The following is a 20939-nucleotide window of genomic DNA, read 5'->3' as shown; positions in this document are numbered from 1 at the left end:
TAATTAGCAATTCACATGGTTACTGGGTGTCTGTAATCCTCCCTTTGCTTTCCTGCCTCTGCACCATTGCATTTCCTAAACCTTAGGACTGAGGTCCCCTTCCCTATCCTTCCATGGGAACAGGCAACCGGTTGTTCAAGGACAAGGTCTGATAAAGGAATCAACCCTGGGAAAGACCTTGGGAGCAACTGGCCTATAACTGATGCTCCATAAAGAGCAGCTATTAGTATCAACAGGCCAGAAAGCCGTCCCCATGGCTACCCAGGACCTTAGACTCTGGAGTCAGGCAGACGTGTGTTTGAATTCTTGGTTTGCCTCTCACCAGCTGTGACTTCCTTGCAAATACTCTGCTCTGGTGGAACTCTCAGCAGCAAGGGAGAGTGAACCCAACTCCAACGGCCTCAGAGAAACCCACATGGCTCCATTTTCCTGCAGTTCTCTCTCCGGGCTCTTGCTTAGAGGGAGAGAGAGAGAAGCAGGGGGAGAGGGAAGCGGGGGGAGGTGGGATGGATAAAGGAGCAGCATCAAGAGAGGGAGGATCTCTGAGGCCACAGTAGCTGTGCCCTGAGATGGTCAGGCTGGGCCCTGGGCACTCTCCCCACGCCCCCTCCTAACCCAACAGAGGACACACCAGCCAAGAGATGGGAGCAGAGGCTCCTGCAGAGGCTGCTGCAAGAGTGTTGTCACCACCTCGTCCCCAACCTGGGGCTCCCACTTTTCCCAGCTCCCCTCTATTTCCCCACCCAGTCTGGTTGAGCCAGCCTTCCTTCCCCATCGTGCTCTGCACTTAAAACCCCCAAATGGACAAAGCACAGCCTCACCTGTGTTTAGACACATCCTCATCCCGGCCCCAGAGCCCAGGACTTCCAGGCAAACAGAGCAGAGTGGTTAAGAGAAGGAGCAGGGCCAGGGCTGAGCGCCCTGGCTTCTGGTCCCCCGGTTCCGGCCTCTGCCCAACCTGCTGACCACCTATGTCAACTTAAACCAGACTTTCACCAGCTGCCCCTCCTTCTCTTTGTCTGTAAAATGGAAGATTTCTTACAGTTGCACAGAAAGCCCTCCTCTCCCCCATGGAGAAATTCCTCCCATCCGAACTTGGAGGTGAGGGTCAGAGACTCTAACAGCAGGCCCTTGTACATGCACAGGTGTAAACAGATGTCTCTGAGGCTGAGCAGCTGCAGTGGCACAGCCCACACATTTGCCTTTAACTTAGCTGATTCAGCCTTGAAGGATCAGGCATTTTCAGGAACCTGGGTGGACCAAAGTCCCCAGGAAGCTCTGACACAGACCCCACATCTGAGAGAGCCGCATCTGGAACGTGACCAGCCACGTTTCCCTCTAGATGTTTCACTCCAAATACCCCGTTTACCTCTTCTCTGGGAAATAGTCATTTTGTTGGTGTTTTCATTTTTCACCCTTCCCATGATAGGAGTGTTTCTCTGTTAGGCTTTTAACATCCGCTAATGCCCAATAACAAGCTAGTGATGCCTCCTGAATGGGTGGTAGTGTCCCATTCCAGGCTGCATAATTCTCAGTCCCCAACACTTGTCATTGGAAAGGCTCTTTAGGACAAATTGGCCTGAGCGGGAGGCAGTCTGTACAGCCTGCTGGTTGCTTTCTTTAAGCACTTGTGCATCCACAGCTCTTTAGTTGGCATGAGGTGATCTCCTGGCCCCTCCACCCCTCTCTTCTAAACTGCTTTGCTGCCACCATGTGGCTGCGCAGGGGAGCCAGGAGGACACCCACTGTGCACTTGTCCCAATGTCACCATCCTAACCGTGGCTTTTCCCTGGTGGCAGCACCCCTCACAGTCAGAGGTAGTGGTCATCCTAAAACCTCTATCTCCACAGCCATTCAGCAAGATCATCTACCTGACTGTGTGCAATGTCCACCAAATGAAACAACACAGATTAATTTAAAGTACATGGTAAGGCCAGTGTTGGCTGAAACGGCACCTTTTTTTTAAATATATATTTTTATTAACTGCATTATAGCTGGATTAAGTCACTTTTTTTTTCCCCCACACCAAATAGCATGTGGAACTTCCCCGACCAGGGATCAAACCAGTGCCCGCTGCATCGGGAGAGCAGAGTCTTAACCACTGGACCACCAGGGAAGTCCTGAAGCGGCACGTTTGTAACCTAAAAAAGACAGCCTGAAGCACCACCCTTGCCTGAAGAGAAGTGGTCAAAGATCTCATTAGGAGTGCATAGGGTCAGAGCCCCGTGGAGTGTGGCTTTTTCTACTACAAGACCAAAAATGGGCAGGTTTTAATAGGCATTTCAAGTTTGGCACAGGGGTAGTCCTAGTACCAGGACAATCAAGTTCGTTACTTTGCAAAAGGCAGCAATTTCACTTTGATGCTGGAGGGATTCAGTTTTGTGGATTCACCCTCATAGTGTCAAGAAACTTGAAACTTGAAACTAGCCTCTGAGTATTGTTATTTTTCAGTCACTCCTGCACTGTTGATAACACACAAGGCAGAGGCATCAGATGGAAACCTTTGGCTTCCCAACCAACAAAACATCACCTACACGTGAAAACACTGGACAATGTTGTCAGTGCATTGTGGGAAGCTCCTTCCACTCCATGTTGAAGTGACATATTATTGAATACAGATGAATTAATTACAGATGTATTCTGTAAACCTTAGGCCAATCACGTAAAAGTATTTTAAACAGAAGTATAAAGAGTAGGCCAAAAGCAGACATAAAGAAGAATCATAAAAACAATTCAAAAGGGGAATTCCCTGGCAATCCGGTGGTTAGGGCCCCGGGTTTGATCCCTGGTCAGGGAACTAAGATCCCACAAGCCAGAATCTTAAAAAATAAATAAATAAATAAATAAATATTTTTTAAAAATCAAAAGAAGGCAGAAAAAGAGGGAAAAATAAGGTACTAATTGAATGTATAAAAGAGCTTTGAGATATGAGGTTATAATCCAGATGTGTCAGTGATTACATTATGTAAGTAGCCCTGTGTTAACCAGGTTTTCTACTTTCTGTTTCTGATGTTTTCACATCCCCTCCCAGGGTTAGCAGATGCCTAGAGACAGCAGACTCTCCCTCAGCTCGCCTTTCACATGCAAACTGACCAGCACCCCACCCCACCCTCTCTGCTGCTGAGACTCTAACCCCCTGTCCTAATCGCCCCAGGGTCAGGCATCAACAACTTGGGCAGCCCCTACACCCCAGCCCCAGCTCACTGAAATTACTCAAGCTAGCCGATCCTAAACCTGGTCAGCCTCACCCTCAAGCCTCGTCCATTCCTTCCCTGGAGAACATCACACGGGCTTCCCCGCAGTGCCCCGCCCTGGCTCTCTGCCTGTCACTGTCCTCTCCTGTGGGCCAGCACGACCCGCTCCTCCCTCCGGGAACTGTGAGCAGCAAACTCGCTCTGCACCGGCGATGGGCTCCACAGCTGAATAAAACCCAAACCCTGGGGACATAGAAACCACTGAGAGAGACAGAGACAGAGAGGGAGGAAGAGAGAGGGAGGGAAAGAGAAAGAGAGAAACAAACAATTTAGGCAAAATGTAGGTGACCCTGGGAATAGAGAATAGGAAAGTTTTAAGTACTATTTTTGATATTTTCCATAAGTTCGAAATTATTGCCAAATAAAATGTCTTTTTTAATTTTAAAGACACAACATTGAGGGAATTCCCTAGCGGTCCAGTGGTTAGGACTCCACGTTTCCACTGCAGGGGGCATGGGTTAGATCCCTTGCTGGGAACTAAGATCCAGCAAGCTGCTTGGTGCAGCCAAAAAAAAAAAAAAAAAAAGATACAACATTGAGTATAGGATAATAGGATAAGCATTACATTCTATTTGTAGCTTGCTTCTACTCTTCAATCAAATTCTTCCCCCATAGCTGCCCCCTTCCCTTGGGAATAATGAGTCAATAAAACACTATTTCTGTTTATGCTGCTTAAAGTATATTTTAATAAGTATAAATATAACTTTTGGAGATTAAAGTGAATACATAAAATTTTCATTTACATAAATTACACACAAACATACTGCCACAAATGCCCATAGAACCACACTGACACATACACCCCTACAATCACATATAAGCCTGCACACCCACACTCACAACACCCCTGCACAGCCATATACACACATACACACCCCTGAACTAAACACACACACACACACTTTATACACTCCTCTTACACACACATCCACACACATGCAAACTCAATCCACCTTCATAAACTTCACACATACCCACACACACCCAGACACATCCCCCGAACACATTTCAGACACCCAGACACCTACACACACACCCACAAGCTCACACCCACACTTCTCCTATACAACCTCATATCACAAAAATTACACTCAAATACATAGCCACAAACACCCCACACATACCATATATATTACACATACACAAGCAAACACACCTGTGCCCACACCAACACCCTCACAAATACACTTCACAACACCTCACACATGACACACACCTTGACACCTTAACAACCAACAACCTCTTTCCACATACACACAAACACACACATAAACTTTTTTAGAAAAAAAAATTCAGAAAACTGTGGAAATGTTCCAGATTAAAGGAGGCTAATAGGAAGTCACAAATTCCTGATGCACCTGACCCTAGGCTGAATCCTATACCAGAGGTGACAAAATGCTGTAAACTAAAACACATTATTTTATCAACTGACACAATGGGACTGGGCCAGCATGTAGGAAAAAATGTTGTATCCATGTAAATGTACATAGTTGATAACTGCTCTGTAGTTATATAAGAGGCTACCCTTAGTCTCAAGAAATACAAATGGAGTTATTTAAGGGTAAACAGCCAGCTCTATCACCTCAGCTTTAAATAACTTCTCTGTGTCTCTATTTCCTTGTCTAACACAAAATAATTCTATGTAAAAGCTAGTTCTCAGCTAGGACAATTCCTTTGTCCTAGCACAAAACAATTCTATGTAATAGTTCTCAGTTTTACTGACAAAAATTTATGGCGCCAGTGTTCTGGAGAGGTGTGATTTTAGTCTTAACAAAATCTCATTCAATAGAGATGAAATCCAGTTGAAACAGGAGTGAGACGATAAAGTACCCCAGGGGAACCCCAGCTCCTAGTCCTCTGCCTGACAAGACACCAGGGCAGGGAAGCCCCAAGGCACTGCCTTCAAAGTCACCATGAGGCCTCCCGCTTACCCTGCAGTACCCACAGATGGCCAGCGGGGGCGATCTCAGAGCAGCTCCAGCAAGTGCCCACTGTCCCCAGACAGAAGCAGCATTTATTTCCCTGCCAGGGTGGCTGCCCTGCTACCAGGAAAACCACTTCCCCAGGACCGACTTATCCATTAGGCACAGTAGGCACACTGCCTAGGGACCATGATACTTTTGGGGCCCACAAAATACTTTTAAATACTTTTTTTTACAATGAGAAGAACGAATATATAATGAATGTATAATACAGAGTGCAGGAGGTCACATGTCTTGTCCAGTTCACTGGCCCATTAACTATCATGTACCTTCTGTTGCTCTGTGTTCTGCACTGGTCCTTGGAGTCATTAGGAGGGACTCAGACAGACCCAGGAAACCTTGAAATGGACTCATTGGCCTTTGAGGATGTGGCTGTGAACTTCACCCTGGAGGAGTGGGTTTTACTGGATTCCTCACAGAGGAAACTCTACAGAGATGTGATGCGGGAAAACTTCCAGAACCTGGTCTCAGTAGAAAGAAAACAGGAAGATCATGACATTGAAGATCAGTACAAAAACCAGGAGAGAAAATTAAGAAGTCCTATGGTAGAGAGACTCTCTGAAAGTAAAGACAGTAGTTCCTGTGGAGAAAACTTCACCCTTATTCCAACTCTCAATCTGAAGAAGAAAACTCCTGGTTTAAAACCATGGGAATGCAGTGCATCTGCAAAAGTCTTCATGCATCATTCATCCTTTAATAGACACATGAAATGTCACATTGACGACAAACCAAGAGAGTATCAAAAGTACCGTGAGAAGGTATATAAATGTAAAGAATGTGGGAAAGCATTCATTTCTCCTAGTTCTCTTAGAACACATGAAAGGAATCACACTGGGGAGAAACCCTATGAATGTGAACAATGTGGAAAAGTCTTTCAATATCAAAAATCCTTCCAACTACACAAAAGAACTCACACAGGGGCGAAACCCTATGAATATAAGGAATGTGGGAAAGCCTTCACGTGGGAAACAACTTTTCGAAAACACATGGTAACACACACTGGAGATTTACCTTATAAATGTCAGAAATGTGAGAAAGCATTCATTTATCCCAGTTGTCTTCAAATGCATGAAAGCAGTCACAATGGAGAGAAACCCTATCAATGTAAACAATGTGGGAAAGCCTTTAAAAGTCCTGAAACTATTCAAATACATGAAAGAATTCACAGAGGAGAGAAACTCTGTGAATGTAAGCAGTGTGGTAAAACCTTCAATCATTTCAGTTCCTTACAGCTACACAAAAGACATCACACGAGAGACACTGTATGTGTGTAAAACATGTTCTAAAGTATTGAATACTGCCAGGTCTCTTCAAAGTCATGAAAGAATCCACACCAGAGAAAAGCTCTATGAATGTAAGGAATGTGGGAAAGCCTTCACATGGAAAATAACCCTTCAGAAACACATGATAACACACACTGGAGATGGACCTTATAAAGAATGTGAGAGAGTATTCATTAATCCCAGTTCTCTTAAAATACATGAAAGGATTCACACTGGAGAGAAACAATATCAATGTGAACAATGTGATAAAAGTTATAGATATCCAGCGGTTTTGAAAATACATCAAAGGACCCATACTTAAGAAAAACCCTATGAATGTAAAAATGAAGGGAAAACCTTCACTTCCACATATGTTCAAGTGCATGAAAGAATTCACACTGGACAGAAACCCTATCAATGACAGGAATGTGGGAAATCCTTCATTTGTCTCTCAGTCCTTCAAAGACCTGAGACTGCACACCAGACAGAAATCATATAAAATGTGACGAATGTGGGAATGGCTCTTCTGATCTTAGTAGTTTATGAAACCATAAAAGGATTTACTAGATAAAACCTTGTTTGTGAACAGCCTGGGAAACACTTCAATTGGCCAATATCATTACATGTAAAAACTCCCATGGAGAAGATAAATGTAAGTAACATGAGATAACTTGATGGAAAGTAATCTGTGCCTAATGTTCCAGAAAACCTTCAATATGAAAGAGTTGTTTTTACTTTTATTTATTATTATTTTTTTTTGCCAGGCTGTGCAGCATGCAGGGGATCTTAGTTCCCCAACCAGGGATCAAACCCGTGCCCCGTGCAGTGGAAGCACGGAGTCTTAACCACTGGACTGCCAGTGAAGTCCAGAAAGAGTTGTTTTAAAAGTTTATAGGGGGCTTCCCTGGTGGCACAGTGGTTAAGAATCTGCCTGCCAATGCAGGGGACACGGGTTCGAGCCCTGGCCTGGGAAGATCCCACATGCTGTGGAGCAGCTAAGCCCGTGCGCCACAACTACTGAGCCTGTGCTCTAGAGCCCACGAGCCACAACTACTGAGCCAGCAAGCCACAACTACTGAAGCCCGTGCGCCTAGAGCCCGTGCTCCGCAACAAGGGAAGCCACTGCAGTGAGACGCCCGCGCACCGCAACAAAGAGTAGCCCCCGCTCGCCGCAACTAGAGAAAAGCCCGTGCGCAGCATCGAAGACCCAATGCAGCCAAAAATAAATAAAATAAATAAATTTATTAAAAAAAAAGTTTATAGGACTTCGTGGTGGTGCAGTGGTTAAGAATCTGCCTGCCAATACTACAGGGTACACAGGTTCGAGCCCTGGTCCTAGAAGATCCCACACGCCTCAGAGCAACTAAGCCTGTGCACCACAACTACTGAGCCTGCGCTCTAGAGCTCACGAGCCACAACTACTGAGCCTGTGTGCCACAACTACTGAAGACCATGTGCCTAGAGCCCATGCTCCGCAACAAGGGAAACCGCCAAAATGAGAAGCCCACGCACCGCACGAAAAGTAGCCCCGGCTCGCGGCAACTAGAGAAAGCCTGCGCACAGCAGCGAAGACCCAATGCAACCACACACACACAAAAAAAGTTTATAAATATGCTGTGTTTACTCAGGATCTTTCTTCAAGGGTATCCTTCAATGGTGGATTTCTACTAATTTCACAAACGAATATTAATGTGAATTAATTCTGTAAATTGTCTTTCAACAATAGTACATAACATTTAAAGGTAGTGATTTTTCCTTTAATTGGATAGTTATTTTGTTCTATTTACTTTTGAAGCCTGTTGGATCCATGGATGAATTTAAGTGTATTTCTAGTATGCAGTGAGGCTTAAGTTTTTTTAATGTTCTATTCATTCTCTGTTAATGGGCCATTGAAAAATGGCAGTTTGGTATTTGTTGGGATTTTCCTAGTAGTTTTGTGTGGCAGTTCCTGGATATATAATCTGTTGTATATATTGTACCCTTTTTACTGAGAAAGATCCTTTTTGATGGTGGTGCGTATAGGAGCCTTTTCCCATTTTCCATTCTATTAAACACTTGGAATAAATTTCATGTATGACTAGGATGTCAAAGAGTATACTGTTATGTAAATTATGATTTTTCCTATTTGCTTTTTGTGTTTCCTTCTGACTGGTATTTTTGAATAGATTGTGAGACTTGTGATAATACAAAAAATCTGGAGTTGGAGATATCTTACCTGTGAGTCATATTAGGACCTAGACTTTCCAGAATCTATCCCCTCTGTGCTTCCATGTTAGCATTCACCAACAGCTCACCTGTGTGTGATTTTAAAGCAGATGCAGAGAAGACATTCTTCAGATCGTGGGGCCCGCACACTGGGAGAGAGGTAGATACATAGGAGCTTCAAGGACACCATCTCCCAGCTTATTTTCCAGATTCTGTGCCCTTGTAGTCAAGAGTGCCCTCAACACCACCAACAAATGTTAGATTTCCATCTTTATAAACATGTAGTCTCCCCTGATATCTTCACAGCTTACACATCAAAGATCCATCAGAGTTTGAACTTTTTCTGTAAGGCCTCTTGTGTCCACTTCGAAAGTTATTTCTATATTTTATGGTTGGAAATATTCTCTGATTCCACTCCTCCCTGGATTATATCTTTATAGTGTCTAATATGTGTAGGAAACACTTTATGTTGTTAATAATACTAGTAAGTATGTGTTCCTGACTCACCACGACATTCACAATGGTGCCGCTAATAAGAATGACATGGGAGTTTGTTTCTCTGCTGCACTGTGCAGTGGCATCGGTGACCCATTGTTTCCATGTGACAATAAGCACCTCCTTCTGTCAAGATGGCTGTGGGTGTTTCCTGTTGCTTGTAGCTGAACATAATCCCCCAATATGTTTTTTTTGTTTTTAAATAAATTTATTTATTTATTTATTTATTTTTGGCTGTGTTGGGTCTTCATTTCTGTGCGAGGGCTTTCTCCAGTTGCGGCGAGGGGGGGCCACTCTTCATTGCGGTGTGCGGGCCTCTCAGTGTTGCGGCCTCTCATTGCAGAGCACGGCCCGAGCGCGCAGGCTCAGTAGTTGTGGCTCACGGGGCCAGCTGCTCTGCGCCATGTGGGATCCTCCCAGACCAGGGCTCGAACCCGTGTCCCCTGCATTAGCAGGAGGATTATCAACCACTGTGCCACCAGGGAAGCCCCCCCAATATGTTTTTTATTGTATTTTATTTTACATGATTAAAACTGTTTGAGTTTTTTGTGAAACAGTCGTTTTTGTAGTCCTTTCAAATATTTTACCAACTCTTTTTGAAGCTTTCATTAGCTAACAAATGTTGTTTTTCATTTCCTCAAAGAATATATTAAGGTACCCATTTTATGTATGAATATTCAGGAAAAATATATATATAATATAAAATGCAGCCTTGATTATATCCATCTTTACATGAATGCAGTTATAAAATGTGAGTTTTAATACTTTTCTGTGGATGAATGAGTCCACGACGGTGAAAGTGCCTAGGGCCCATGAAAGTGACAATGTAGCCCTCTGTCTCCCCTGCCAGCGTCCTGCCCTGCTCTGGCTGGGATGACACAGAGGCAGAGTGGCACACAGGAGAACAGGGGGCTGCAAGTAGGACCCCAGGAACCAGGGCAGCCCTCACCCTCGGACTGAGGCTAAAGAAACCATGGGGGCTGAGGGACAAGACTTTTGGGCTCTGACTGGCAGGGGCATCACTGAGCCCACCCACAGGCATCAGAGCACAGGCGGTCTGGAGGGTCCCCCGCCCTACTGGGCCAGCTGCTACCTTCTAACGGCCACATGGGAAAGGCTAGTGCAGAGGGGCCAGTTCAGTGCCCTCAGGGAAGTCCGCTGTGTGCACAGGCTGCACTTAATTCATCTCCTCCTGCTCTGATGGGGATTCCAAGTGTCTCTCTGGGTCCCTGCACTGACAGATGAGCCGGCACTGTGCCCTGAGACTAACACACTCTAACTATTGTCTCCTTGGCTCTCTCACCCTCTGTAATTCACATTCGGCCCCTATGAGGTCCTTGAACTTCCTTCTCTACCTAAATGACAGACCAACCCTTAAAGGAGATAATGCTGTTCCCAATTACAGATAGAGAGACAGAGGCCCAGAAAGATCAATTCTCCTGGTCAGGGCCACACAGGCAGGAGAGCAATTCCTTTCAGACATCTAGACCCCTCAGAATTCTCTTCCTCTGCCCCACTGAGGCTGACCTGGAGTGCCCTGTGCCATCTCGGGAGCCCCCAAACTAACTCCTGAGACCTCACTGGTGGGGCTCAAGGGCAGGGTCCACAAGGACCTTGCCTGATTACAGCCCAGATTCCCCCCTTGGCACAGCAGGGGTCTGGGGGATGGAGAAACCCCTCCTTGTCCTCACTCATTCCCTCCCTCTTCCTTACCTCTTGCTCTCCTCCACTCGCTGTGTTTGGCTTCTGTGCTGCCCCCCACTGAAGTTAGTGGCCTTCACATCTGCACAAACAAGAGGAAAATATTGAGTCATCTCCCTGGGCCTCGTGGGCTCCTGTCCTACTCTGACCACTTTGTAAAATCCTCAATGCCCCTTGGCTTACAGCACCACGCCCACCCCACTCCCCTCCTGCACCACCACCCTGGACGCCTCGGGCTCATCTCTCTTCTCTGCACATCAGGCCCCGCACCTGACCCACCTGGGACGAGTGGATGAACTCTGCACAGCTCCACCACCATCACAGGCCACGTTCCCTAGAAGCAGAGCCTCAGCTGGGAAGTGAGAGGCATCTGATTTATTGAGGGGTGTTGTCAGGAAGAGGGAGGTGGAGGGGAGCAGGATAGGGCAGAGGAAGGAGCTGAGCAGGGACGTGTTCTACCCTGAGACGAGCTTCAGCCTCACCCACAAAAGCCTGGAACCCCTGCTTTAGGACTGACTGAGGCGGGGGCTGGGCTTTGATGTCCCCTCATAGTCAGTCCCCATCCACAGGCTGAGGGCAGAGCGGACACAACCCCCCAGGCATCTCCTGGGAGGCTGTGAAGGCAGCTGTGAAGGGGGCACCTGTGAGCCATTAGCATCCGTATTGTACATTTCAAACAGCTGTGGGACCGGGGGCAGCCGCCCAGTGAGGGGGATCTGGGCAGGGCACTCACAGCACCTGCTGCCCAGTGCCCCACCCAGGGAAACTGGCACTTCATGCCCCTGGCATTTCAGAACCAATGTGGTCAAAACTGAACTGTCATCTCTCCCCACACTCATCTCATATCTACACCAGGACTCTGACCAGCCCGTGATCATGTTCTCAGAACCCACCCCCCCCCATTGTTCAACCTGTCAGGGAGTCAACCTGCCTCATTCCCTCTGCAGTGACTCCATCCCAGTCAGCCCCACACTCTCTCAGCTTCTGGGACAACCCTCCTTCTATTCTCCCTTCCCTCCTCTCCCCTTGGCCATTGCCCTGGGGGGACACATCCTTGCTGGGCTCCCTGATGATTCACCCCTCGTGAATACACATACACACACACACGCATGCGCACACACACACACACACACACACACACACACAGACTGAAGCCAGGGTGTTGGCTAATGTGGACAAGGATCTGCTCTCCCCCTCTAAAATCATTTGGCTCATTATTGCTTTTCCAGACCTGGGTCTGTCCATCTCTCCAGTCCCACCCTGACCCACCCCCTTGCATGCCTCCCTTGAGCACTGAACTGAGTGTCACTTCTCACTCTACCATGCCAGTCCCTCTGCTTTTCCTAAGCAGTTTTCTCCCCAGAACACCCTCTTTCCCCCTTGCTGGGCTCAGGTCCCCTCCATTGCACACCCATCACACTGTAGCCATCACATGCAAATGGAACTCACCATCCAGAGTTTTACTCTCAGGGAGGACTGACAAACGAAGCATGCCATGGACTGATGCTCTATGCCATTCATGAAAGTCTATTACCTGTTTTCTCAGGGGTAAGAGGTCTAATGGTCAAACGGCAGACTCTCTCACCAGTCAATCACTGTAGAAGGCACTGACAAGGCCTCCATGCCTCCCTGCCTGTTATGTCTCCTTCTCAAAGGTTGCAATGGAAAAAATGTTTGCATCATCTCCTTTCTGCTATCAGTGGTCACGTATGCATGTTGAGGGCCTGGTCCCAGGCAAGGGACAACTGGCCAACATCCATGTAAAATGTAAAAGGACAAGACAGGGCTGAGGCTATAGGTGGGTTGTCATGGAAGCAGGATGGGCAGTCACGGGAGGAAATTGGAAACAGATGTGATCAGCACAGGCCCATATCATCCTGATGAGTGATCCGTCTCTCAGGTTGGGCAGTGATGTACCAGCTATGACAAAACTGATGGGTAACATTTGCTGATTTCCATGATGGAAATACTTCCACCAAGGCCAATTTCAAGCTACCAAGAGTTTAACAACGAGCTCAAAAAAATCCTGACCATTTAACAACTGGCTCTGGCAAGCCTGTATCCTCTGGCACAGACACAACACAGCCCCCTGGGTGTCCTCTGTAAAGTTTCCTCCCTCAACTTGGGTTAATGTAGAGTGAGAAGCAGGAGGTTCCTCTAGCCTGCCTGAAATCAGCCCCACCTGCTCACCAAGAGGAGACAAGCCTGACAGGTAACAAAGTAAATGCTCTGTGAGATCCTGTCCTCTGTCCCTCTCAGAGAGGGGAATCTGTGTCTTGGTTCAGGTTGGCCCACAAGCAGACCTAAGACAAGCATTTAGTGGAAGTAGTTTGTTTGGGAGGTGATTCCAGAAAGCTCCAGCACGAATGTAGAGAAGGGAGACAGGGCAGGACCCGAGTCAGAAGAGGACGTGTCAATGAACAGGTCACAGAAGTGGGCGACAGGGGCTCAAGCCAGCTGGGGACCTCAGGGGGAGGTGTGACACGTCTGGGAGTGGGCCCCCCAAGGAGTGAGGAAGAGGAGGTATTTTTCCACTAAGTCCCCCCAGTGGTTGGTTGAGGCTGCTCCCTGGGTTCAAACTCCCCAATGTTTCCAGTCTGCCCCAGAGCAAAGGTCAGCTAGAGAATGGGATGAACAGGATGTGCACAGTGTCTGAAACACCCAGGCACACAGAGATGTGACCCGTGTGTCACTCTGTGTGTCTCTCACATTCATGCAGAGCTGTTCACCCAGATGAGCAGCATGCTTGTTTTTAATGGTGCAAATTTTTGTACCATGTGATCCCTACACACAAGCCCACCACAGAAATCTGAGACCCAGCTGAAGAAACAGTGATGTGTCTCAATGCCAAAGGAAAAGCAAGGAGGGGTGGGCTTTCCAGAGTTAAGATTGTCAAGAAGAAGTGAAACGCTATGGGCATTGTACCTGTAGGCTTAGCCCTGAGACTGAACTGCGTCTCTGTGAGTGTTTAACAAATGCCTGGCCCCTCCGGACTGTCACCTCCATGTGAGCAAGGACAGCATCCCCACCAGCACTGCACACAGAGCAGGTCTCCTTAAGTCCCTACTGGGGGTTGGAGGAGGAGGGCAGAGGCGTGTGAAGGGCATGGGAGGGACCCGAGAATGGAGACGCTGTGCTGGACCTCTTGGCCCTGCTGCCTCTCCCCATGCCCGCCTGGAAGGAACAGGGGTGTCCCCCATGACTGTGTTTACAGGAGTGATCACACACACACACACACACACACACACACACACACACACACCCAAAAGAGGCTTCCCAGAGTTAAGGACTCGGTCCTGGTAAGTGGGAGGAGGGGAGACAAATGAAATTGAGGCCTGGAGTAAGTTGCTTTCACAAGAATTTATTTCTCAGAGTCCAGAAGTCTGAACCAGGGCAGGCAGACCCTTAGGACTTTTCCCTGGGCTCACAATTCACCCAATTAATCTGATTATTGGGACGATAATTGGGCCATACTTCTTCCAACCTCTTAGTATCTTCCTACCCAGGTTTCGCAGTCCCCGGACACTCTGCGGCTATGCAACAGGAAGAAACAAGTTACTATGGAAAATGGGCCCAGGGTAAGACCAGAATCCTCCCCACGTGGACATCCCCACTAAGTGGGTGACTTCAGGAGACTTTGGGCCCCAGTTCACTTTCTGACTGTGACCTTTAGAGCATGTGGTTGAAACCCTACACACACACAGACATATGGGGAAACTGGGGCCCACAGATGGCAAGGGGTTTCCCAGGGTCACAAGCCCATCCCATCAAAGCTGGACGGGAGCAGGGGCTGAAAGCACATTACTCTAGTCAGTGCCTCTCAGAATTCAGCAGTCAGAATCCCCTGGAGGCCTGGTGAAAATACAAATGGCTGGGCCCCAGCCCAGAGTCTGATTCAGGAGGTCTGAGTGGGGCCTGGGAATCTGCCTTTCTGTCAGGTTCCCGGGTGGGGACCCCACTTAGAGAACCACTGCTCTAAGGGATGGCAGAGCCAGTCCTGGAGGCCTGGGGCTCGGGTGAGGGAGGGACCAGGGTAGGAGGGCCTTTCTCTGCCCTGGAAGGGGCAGTGGGTATTTGGTCCAAAGGATGTTCCACAACCCACCCTGTTATTAGCTCCACAACACAGAACGGGCCACTCACCACAGTGCAAGTGATATCAAAGTTGTCCCTGACCTGAGCCAGCATGACTGTCCCCACACACTCTTTCACCAGCTGTAAGGGGAGGCTCGAGTTCAAACTAGAACCCCCAGACCATTGCCTCCCAGCCTCAGCCCAGGGGCTGGAAATCTTCCCCGAAGCCCCCCTATTCAGCTCCCTGGGAAGCATCCACCAGCACTCTAAGCCCCCAACCTCACCCCATTCTCCTTGAAGTCACACTGTTCCGGGGGCTGCTGGGTCGTCCTGGGGCACACGGTCTCCTTCACCGTGAAGCTCACAGGCTTTGGGGTGTCCAGGTTCTCGTCCTGGTCAAGGATCAAAGTGGGATGACTGGGCGCAAGCTCATGCTTCCTTCTCTGATCTGTCTCCCTGCCCCCACCTAGACGGCAGCCTCTCCAGCCCCTCCTGTGTGCCTGGCCCTGGGCTTGGTGCTGGGTGCACAGGGGAAGGGGGCAGAGCCCACTTCTGGCCTCGTGGGCACACAGAGAGCAGGAGGGGACCTCAGACCAGCTCTGATGAGAACACCTTCCCCACGGAGGGGCGGAGGCAAGTCAGGGACCACCTGCAGGGAAACACCTTGTCACTGGAACCTCCAGGCTGAGCAGAGCCCTCCCTGGTAGGGAGACAACAAGGAAAAGAGGGGACTTAAAGCAGGGAAGTCACATCACAGACCGAGTAACTGCCCCCCCATCCCTGGAGCTCCCAGAAAGCCCTGGAGCCCAGGGCACCTGTTCCCACAGTAGAGATGCTAAGTCAGGAAGCCTCATGCTGGGAGGGGACCCAGCTCTGGGAAGGTTTCCCGGAAGAGGTGGGAGCCCACCTTCCTGACAGGAGGTACAGCCTGAGCAGAGGGGGTGACAATGTGGCCAGGGCTGGTGGGAGGTGGCCCCCTTCCCAGGCCCCTCCTGACTCATGGCCTTGGGAGGCGTGTCCAGCTCCAGGAGGCGGTAGAGATTAGCTTCTAAGGACCGCTAGTTGAGCTGATCCAAAGCACGAAACACAGCTTCCCTGTAGCTGAGGGCCTGGGCGCTGGCCGAGGGCACCACTAGTCCCAGCAGCAGTAGCCACAGTGGCCACCGCCCCAGGGCGAGGCTGGCCCTCTGAGTCTCCATGGTCCCCAAGTCGGCCTCCTCCCAGCATGCAGGACCCTCCTTTATGCCCCTCCTGGGCCTGATGCAATGGCTCAACCACGTGTCTTCCTGACCTGCCCCATCCCTGATCTCCTCCCCGGCTGTGAGCTGGACTTGCCTCAGCCCCTGCTGTTGCCTCACGGGATTGCTGGGCAGTGGGTGAGGGAAGCCTCCTGTGAAGGTGAAGAAATGGTTTCTCCATCTCCCTGACAACATCTTGGCCTCTCCTGGGGCCCATGGGGAGTGTCTTAGGCAGGGTTGCTCAAGAGCATTGAGTCCTCCAGGAGAGGGAGGACCAGTCTCTGTCTTACGTCCCCTCTGCCTCCACACTCTTGCCTCCGCAGGAATAGGGTAAAGGAGTGTATTCAGCACTCAATCTCCTCCTCTAGGAACTGCCTGGCACACAGTAGTCATCAGTTAATGTTGATGAGTGGATGACTGTACCCAGCCCCTTCTAGAGCCTTACACACCTAGCCAAACCCTAGGCAGACAGTCAACCCCACACCATCTTGTCTTCTGGGCCCAGCCCTCAGCCAGTCAGGGGCTTGGCTCCATTTGTCCCCTCTCCTGGATTCTTCTCCACTGACTTTCTCACTCTAAAAATGTCCCATCCCACGTCCCTGCCAGCCGTGGCCTATTGCCCTGGCCCCTCCCAACCAAGCCTCAAGAAGAGTCATGTAGAATTTTAAAAGTTCAATCTGGGATTCCTTATGAAAAGTTCCAGCAAAGCAGACTTAAAGGAGCCTGTATGGTCAGTCACTTTTTCTTGCTGTACTTATATAAATAATCAGGCCAAGTTTATTGAAACTAGACTTAATTTGCAAGCAAATTAGTCTTATGCTGGTTATCTTTGATAAAAATGGGGGTAATTGTAGACAGAAAAATTATGTTTCAGTAGAAGATTTAATATGTACATGAGGATATTAAATACTAGTTCTGTTAATTGTCATTGAGGTTTTGTTGTCTACCTATAAATTGGTCTGGATACTGATTTCTCCTCATTTCCTCTAATATCTGGCTACAACTCTCCAAACTAATGTTTCTAATTTTTCTCCCATCCTCCTGACTTGGAATCATTGAGAACTAAAACTGCCCTTTTCCTGAAGCGATGCAGGCTAAAATAGGACAACTTAATATAAATATCAGAGAAATCACTATAACAGCTCATGTATGGACAATCTTCATGTCTGTTGCTGTGTGGGCCACTCAGAAGCATCACCAGAGATTCAAACTGTGACCCAGGAAAATCTATTAGATTGCTACTGTCTGCTCTCACTCCATTTGAAGAGGATTTAAGCCCAACACCTAGAAATCTGGCTGCCTTCAGAAGTCAGAAATTGGGACTACAATCTGCTCCAGTCACTCACCTTTGTTTTTTTTTTTTAATTTTTTTGTTTTGATTGTTTCCATAGAAATGCCTCTCATTAAATACCTGATTGCTTGTACTCTGTAGGCCTAACTTGGGGAACCCACCTGCATCACTGCTTCCGAAAACGAGGCACGACCTTTTAACTAAACTGATCTATTCTCAGGACTAAGAGACTGGTTCGATGAGATATGGAGCAACCTACCAACTCTGGACAGGCTCAGACCTATTTCACAGGATGGTGCCAAATATTAACATTTTCCACAATATTATGCAAATCCTTGAACAAATTCCTAGGACCCTCAAGATCACTGACCTATTTTCATGGCTGAAACCTTCAAGTTTGGGACAATGGCTCTAGACTGGATTTCAGACTATTGCCTGTATAATTATTATAAGATTTGCTACTACAGCCACTAAGGAGAACAGTATGGAGGTCCCTTAAAAAACTAAAAATAGAACTACCATACGACCCAGCAATCCCACTACTGGGCATATACCCAGAGAAAACCATACTTCAAAAAGATACATGTGGGCTTCCCTGGTGGCACAGTGGTTAAGAATCTGCCTGCCAATGAAGGGGACACGGGTTTGAGCCCTGGTCCGGGAAGATCCCACATGCCACGGAGCAACTAAGCCCACGTGCCACAACTACTTAGCCTGCGCTCTAGAGCCCACAAGCCACAACTACTGAGCCCACACGCCACAACTATTGAGGCCCGCGTGCCTAGAGCCTGTGCTCTGCAACAAGAGAGGCCACCACAATGAGAAGCCCGCGCATCACAACAAAGAGCAGACCCCGCTCGCTGCAACTAGAGAAAGCCCACGGGCAGCAACGAAGACCCAACGCAGCCAAAAATAAATAAATAAATAAATAAATAAATCTATTTTTTTAAAAAAAAGATACATGTACCACAATGTTCATTGCAGCACTATTTAAAATATCAGGACATGGAAGCAACCTAAATGTCCATTGACAGATGAATGGATAAAGAAGATGTGGCACATATATACAGTGGAATATTACTCAGCTGTAAAAAAGAATGAAATTGAGTTATTTGTAGTGAGGTGGATAGACCAAGAGTCTGTCATACAGAGTGAAGTAAGTCAGAAAGAGAAAAACAAATAGCATATGATAACGCACATATATGGAATCTAAAAAAAAAACGGTACTGATGAACTTACTGGCAGGGCAGGAATAAAGACGCAGACGTAGAAAACAGACTTGAGGACACAGTCGGGGAAGGGAAGGCTGGGACGTAGTGAGAGAGTAGCACTGACATATATATAATACTAAATGTAAAATAGATAGCTAGTGGGAAGCTGCTGCACAGCACCGGGAGATCAGCTCAGTGCTTCGTGATGACCTAGCGGGGTGGGATAGGGAGGGTGGGAGGGAGACTCAAAAGGGAGGGGATGTGGGGATGTATGTATACATATAGCTGATTCACTTCGTTGTACAGCAGAAACTAACACACCATTGTGAAGCAATTATACTCCAATAGAGATGTATTAAAAAAAAATTTGCTACTGTAATCCTATTTAGATGTGTGTTTCTGGGTTATAACCTCTGACTTTTAGCATATCAACTACCCAGGTAGTTAAGGTCCTCACCATTGACTCTGATGCCCAGGCATCACTTGGTGGATTGTAGTGTAAACCCTGACAGTTGATTGTTTTTTTCTTTCTCTCTTTTCTTTTCTTTTTTGTAATGCAAGTGCCTTACTTAAGCTTTGACGGCCAGGCATCCATTTCAAAGGTGGCTATCTTCAATAAACATGCTGTCAGCCACGTGACTAGATTAAAAAAGCCAGGCCACCTCCCCCTACTGAGGGTCCTTTGTTTCAGATTTCTTTAACTGACCATTTGGGCCACTTGTTTTTTCTCTTCCTGTGCTTTAAATTCCTGCTCTTATGTTTTAAATTCACCAATAAAAAGTGAGCCCTTAGAAACCCTAGGCCCCCATCCTCAACTGCAATAAAAGCAGGACCCCAGGCCTATACTCTCTTTCTCTCTCTACCCTAGATGTCTTTGAGTGGCCCCAGTCATGCCACATAATTTCCCAGTCCCATAAATAATGAAACTTTTTTTTTTCAAAGTTCTCTGATGGCGATTGCTGAAGGGCATCTTGCAGTCATAATCAGAACCCCAAGGGCTGGTCCTGTCACAACACTGGCTGTTGATAGTCTGAGACCTGCACACAACACCGACCCTTGAGAGTCTTGCTGAGAGTACTCAGCCAAGGGCTGCCTTCCTGGAGACAGCCGGGCTCAGGCAGAAGAAGGCCATAGTACCCTCCTCTTCAGGAGCCTTGGCCGAGGAGGTGCTCTCATGAGGCCCAGCTCAGTCCTAGGCCCAATTCATTTCTCGAATGTCTGACCCGCCCAGAAGGCCCACTGCCCACCCCTCAAATGGAGCTCCCACATCTTATGCTAGAAACCTGCCAGCTCCCACAATTGCTCCAGCCAACCACTTCCTCTTCCACCCCACCTCCCTCCACAGCCCCTTGGAGAGCCAAGGCTGCATCCCAGCCCTCTGCCTGTGCACGGCCCTCACCATGTCCAGCTGTCCATCTCAGGGGCCATGCCCACCAGCCAGCCACAGGGTCCCCGTGCAGCCAGCTCTCTCACAGTGAGTTCTGCCCATTGGATCTTCTGGGGTCCTTATCTGTAAGCCAGCTGACCTCCATGGGGCCTGCCTCAGTTTACTAGAGATGTCCTAATAATACGGACCCTCCCAAAGGGAAGGATTTGGAGTCTCAACCAGAACTTTCTGTGATGAAGGAAATATTCTATATCCGTGCTATCCAGTATGGCAGCCATTAAACACACATGGCTACTGAGCACTTGAAATGTGACTTGTGCAACTGAGGAACTGACTTCTTAATTTAATTTTCATTAATTTAAATTTAAGTGGCCACATGTATATACGACAGTGGTAAAGATCCTTTTTTCTTTGGTCTCCTTGCATAATTTTTCTCCTTCTTTACAGCTCCATATTCCAAGGTGTTTGTGGCAAGAGGATCGCCTTTGACAACCCCAAAAATGTTAGGCCTTGCCCACTCAGCTCAGGACCAAAAGGAACCTCTTAGGATTTGCAGAAATTGACTGTTGTCCTGTCCACACTGACTTGAGAAGGAATAGAGCTCTCAAAGGGAAGCCTTAAAAAAAAAAAAAGGGAGGCCTTTGTCCCAGGACCATGTTCTTCCTTGCAAGTACCGCTGACCTTCGCTCCACCCCTCAGAGTATAGTCCTCTCACAGCTTCTAGAGATAAACTTTGCTCATCTCCTTTCATCCACAGAACATCCGCTGGGACACGAAGGGAGAATCATAGTGCTAGTGCCATTTCACAGATGAATAAACTGAGGCCAGCCCAGACCAGGATA

At 47.9% G+C, this 20939-nt stretch overlaps 2 protein-coding genes across 2 annotated transcripts; one reads left to right on the top strand and one right to left on the bottom strand.

Annotated features, from left to right (window-relative positions):
* Positions 1-5499: 5499 nt before the first annotated feature.
* LOC118904274 (zinc finger protein 124-like) lies at positions 5500-13836 on the top strand. Its single transcript, XM_036870178.1, has 3 exons — positions 5500-5800; positions 6315-6424; positions 13831-13836. Exons 1-3 carry the CDS (start codon positions 5500-5502, stop codon positions 13834-13836), a joined length of 417 nt encoding a protein of 138 aa, XP_036726073.1.
* A 494-nt stretch (positions 13837-14330) lies between these two features.
* LOC118903783 (cathelicidin-5-like) lies at positions 14331-16169 on the bottom strand. The gene is given in 4 exon segments (XM_036869227.1): positions 14331-14432; positions 15040-15111; positions 15255-15365; positions 15972-16169. Coding segments are annotated over 4 exon segments (483 nt in total).
* Positions 16170-20939: the final 4770 nt, after the last annotated feature.

This window comes from Balaenoptera musculus, chromosome 11, assembly GCF_009873245.2.
Source record: "Balaenoptera musculus isolate JJ_BM4_2016_0621 chromosome 11, mBalMus1.pri.v3, whole genome shotgun sequence".
Classification (NCBI taxonomy): domain Eukaryota; kingdom Metazoa; phylum Chordata; class Mammalia; order Artiodactyla; family Balaenopteridae; genus Balaenoptera; species Balaenoptera musculus.
Note: the sequence above shows the minus strand (reverse complement) of the source record. Positions and strands in the feature narration are given on the sequence as shown.

Coding starts and splice junctions, on each gene's coding strand:
- LOC118904274 (XM_036870178.1), top strand. CDS start 5,500: ATGTACCTTCTGTTGCTCTGTGTTCTGCACTGGTCCTTGGAGTCATTA. Junction 5,801..6,314: donor GGTAGAGAGACTCTCTGAAA/GTAAAGACAGTA, acceptor GCATGAAAGCAG/TCACAATGGAGAGAAACCCT.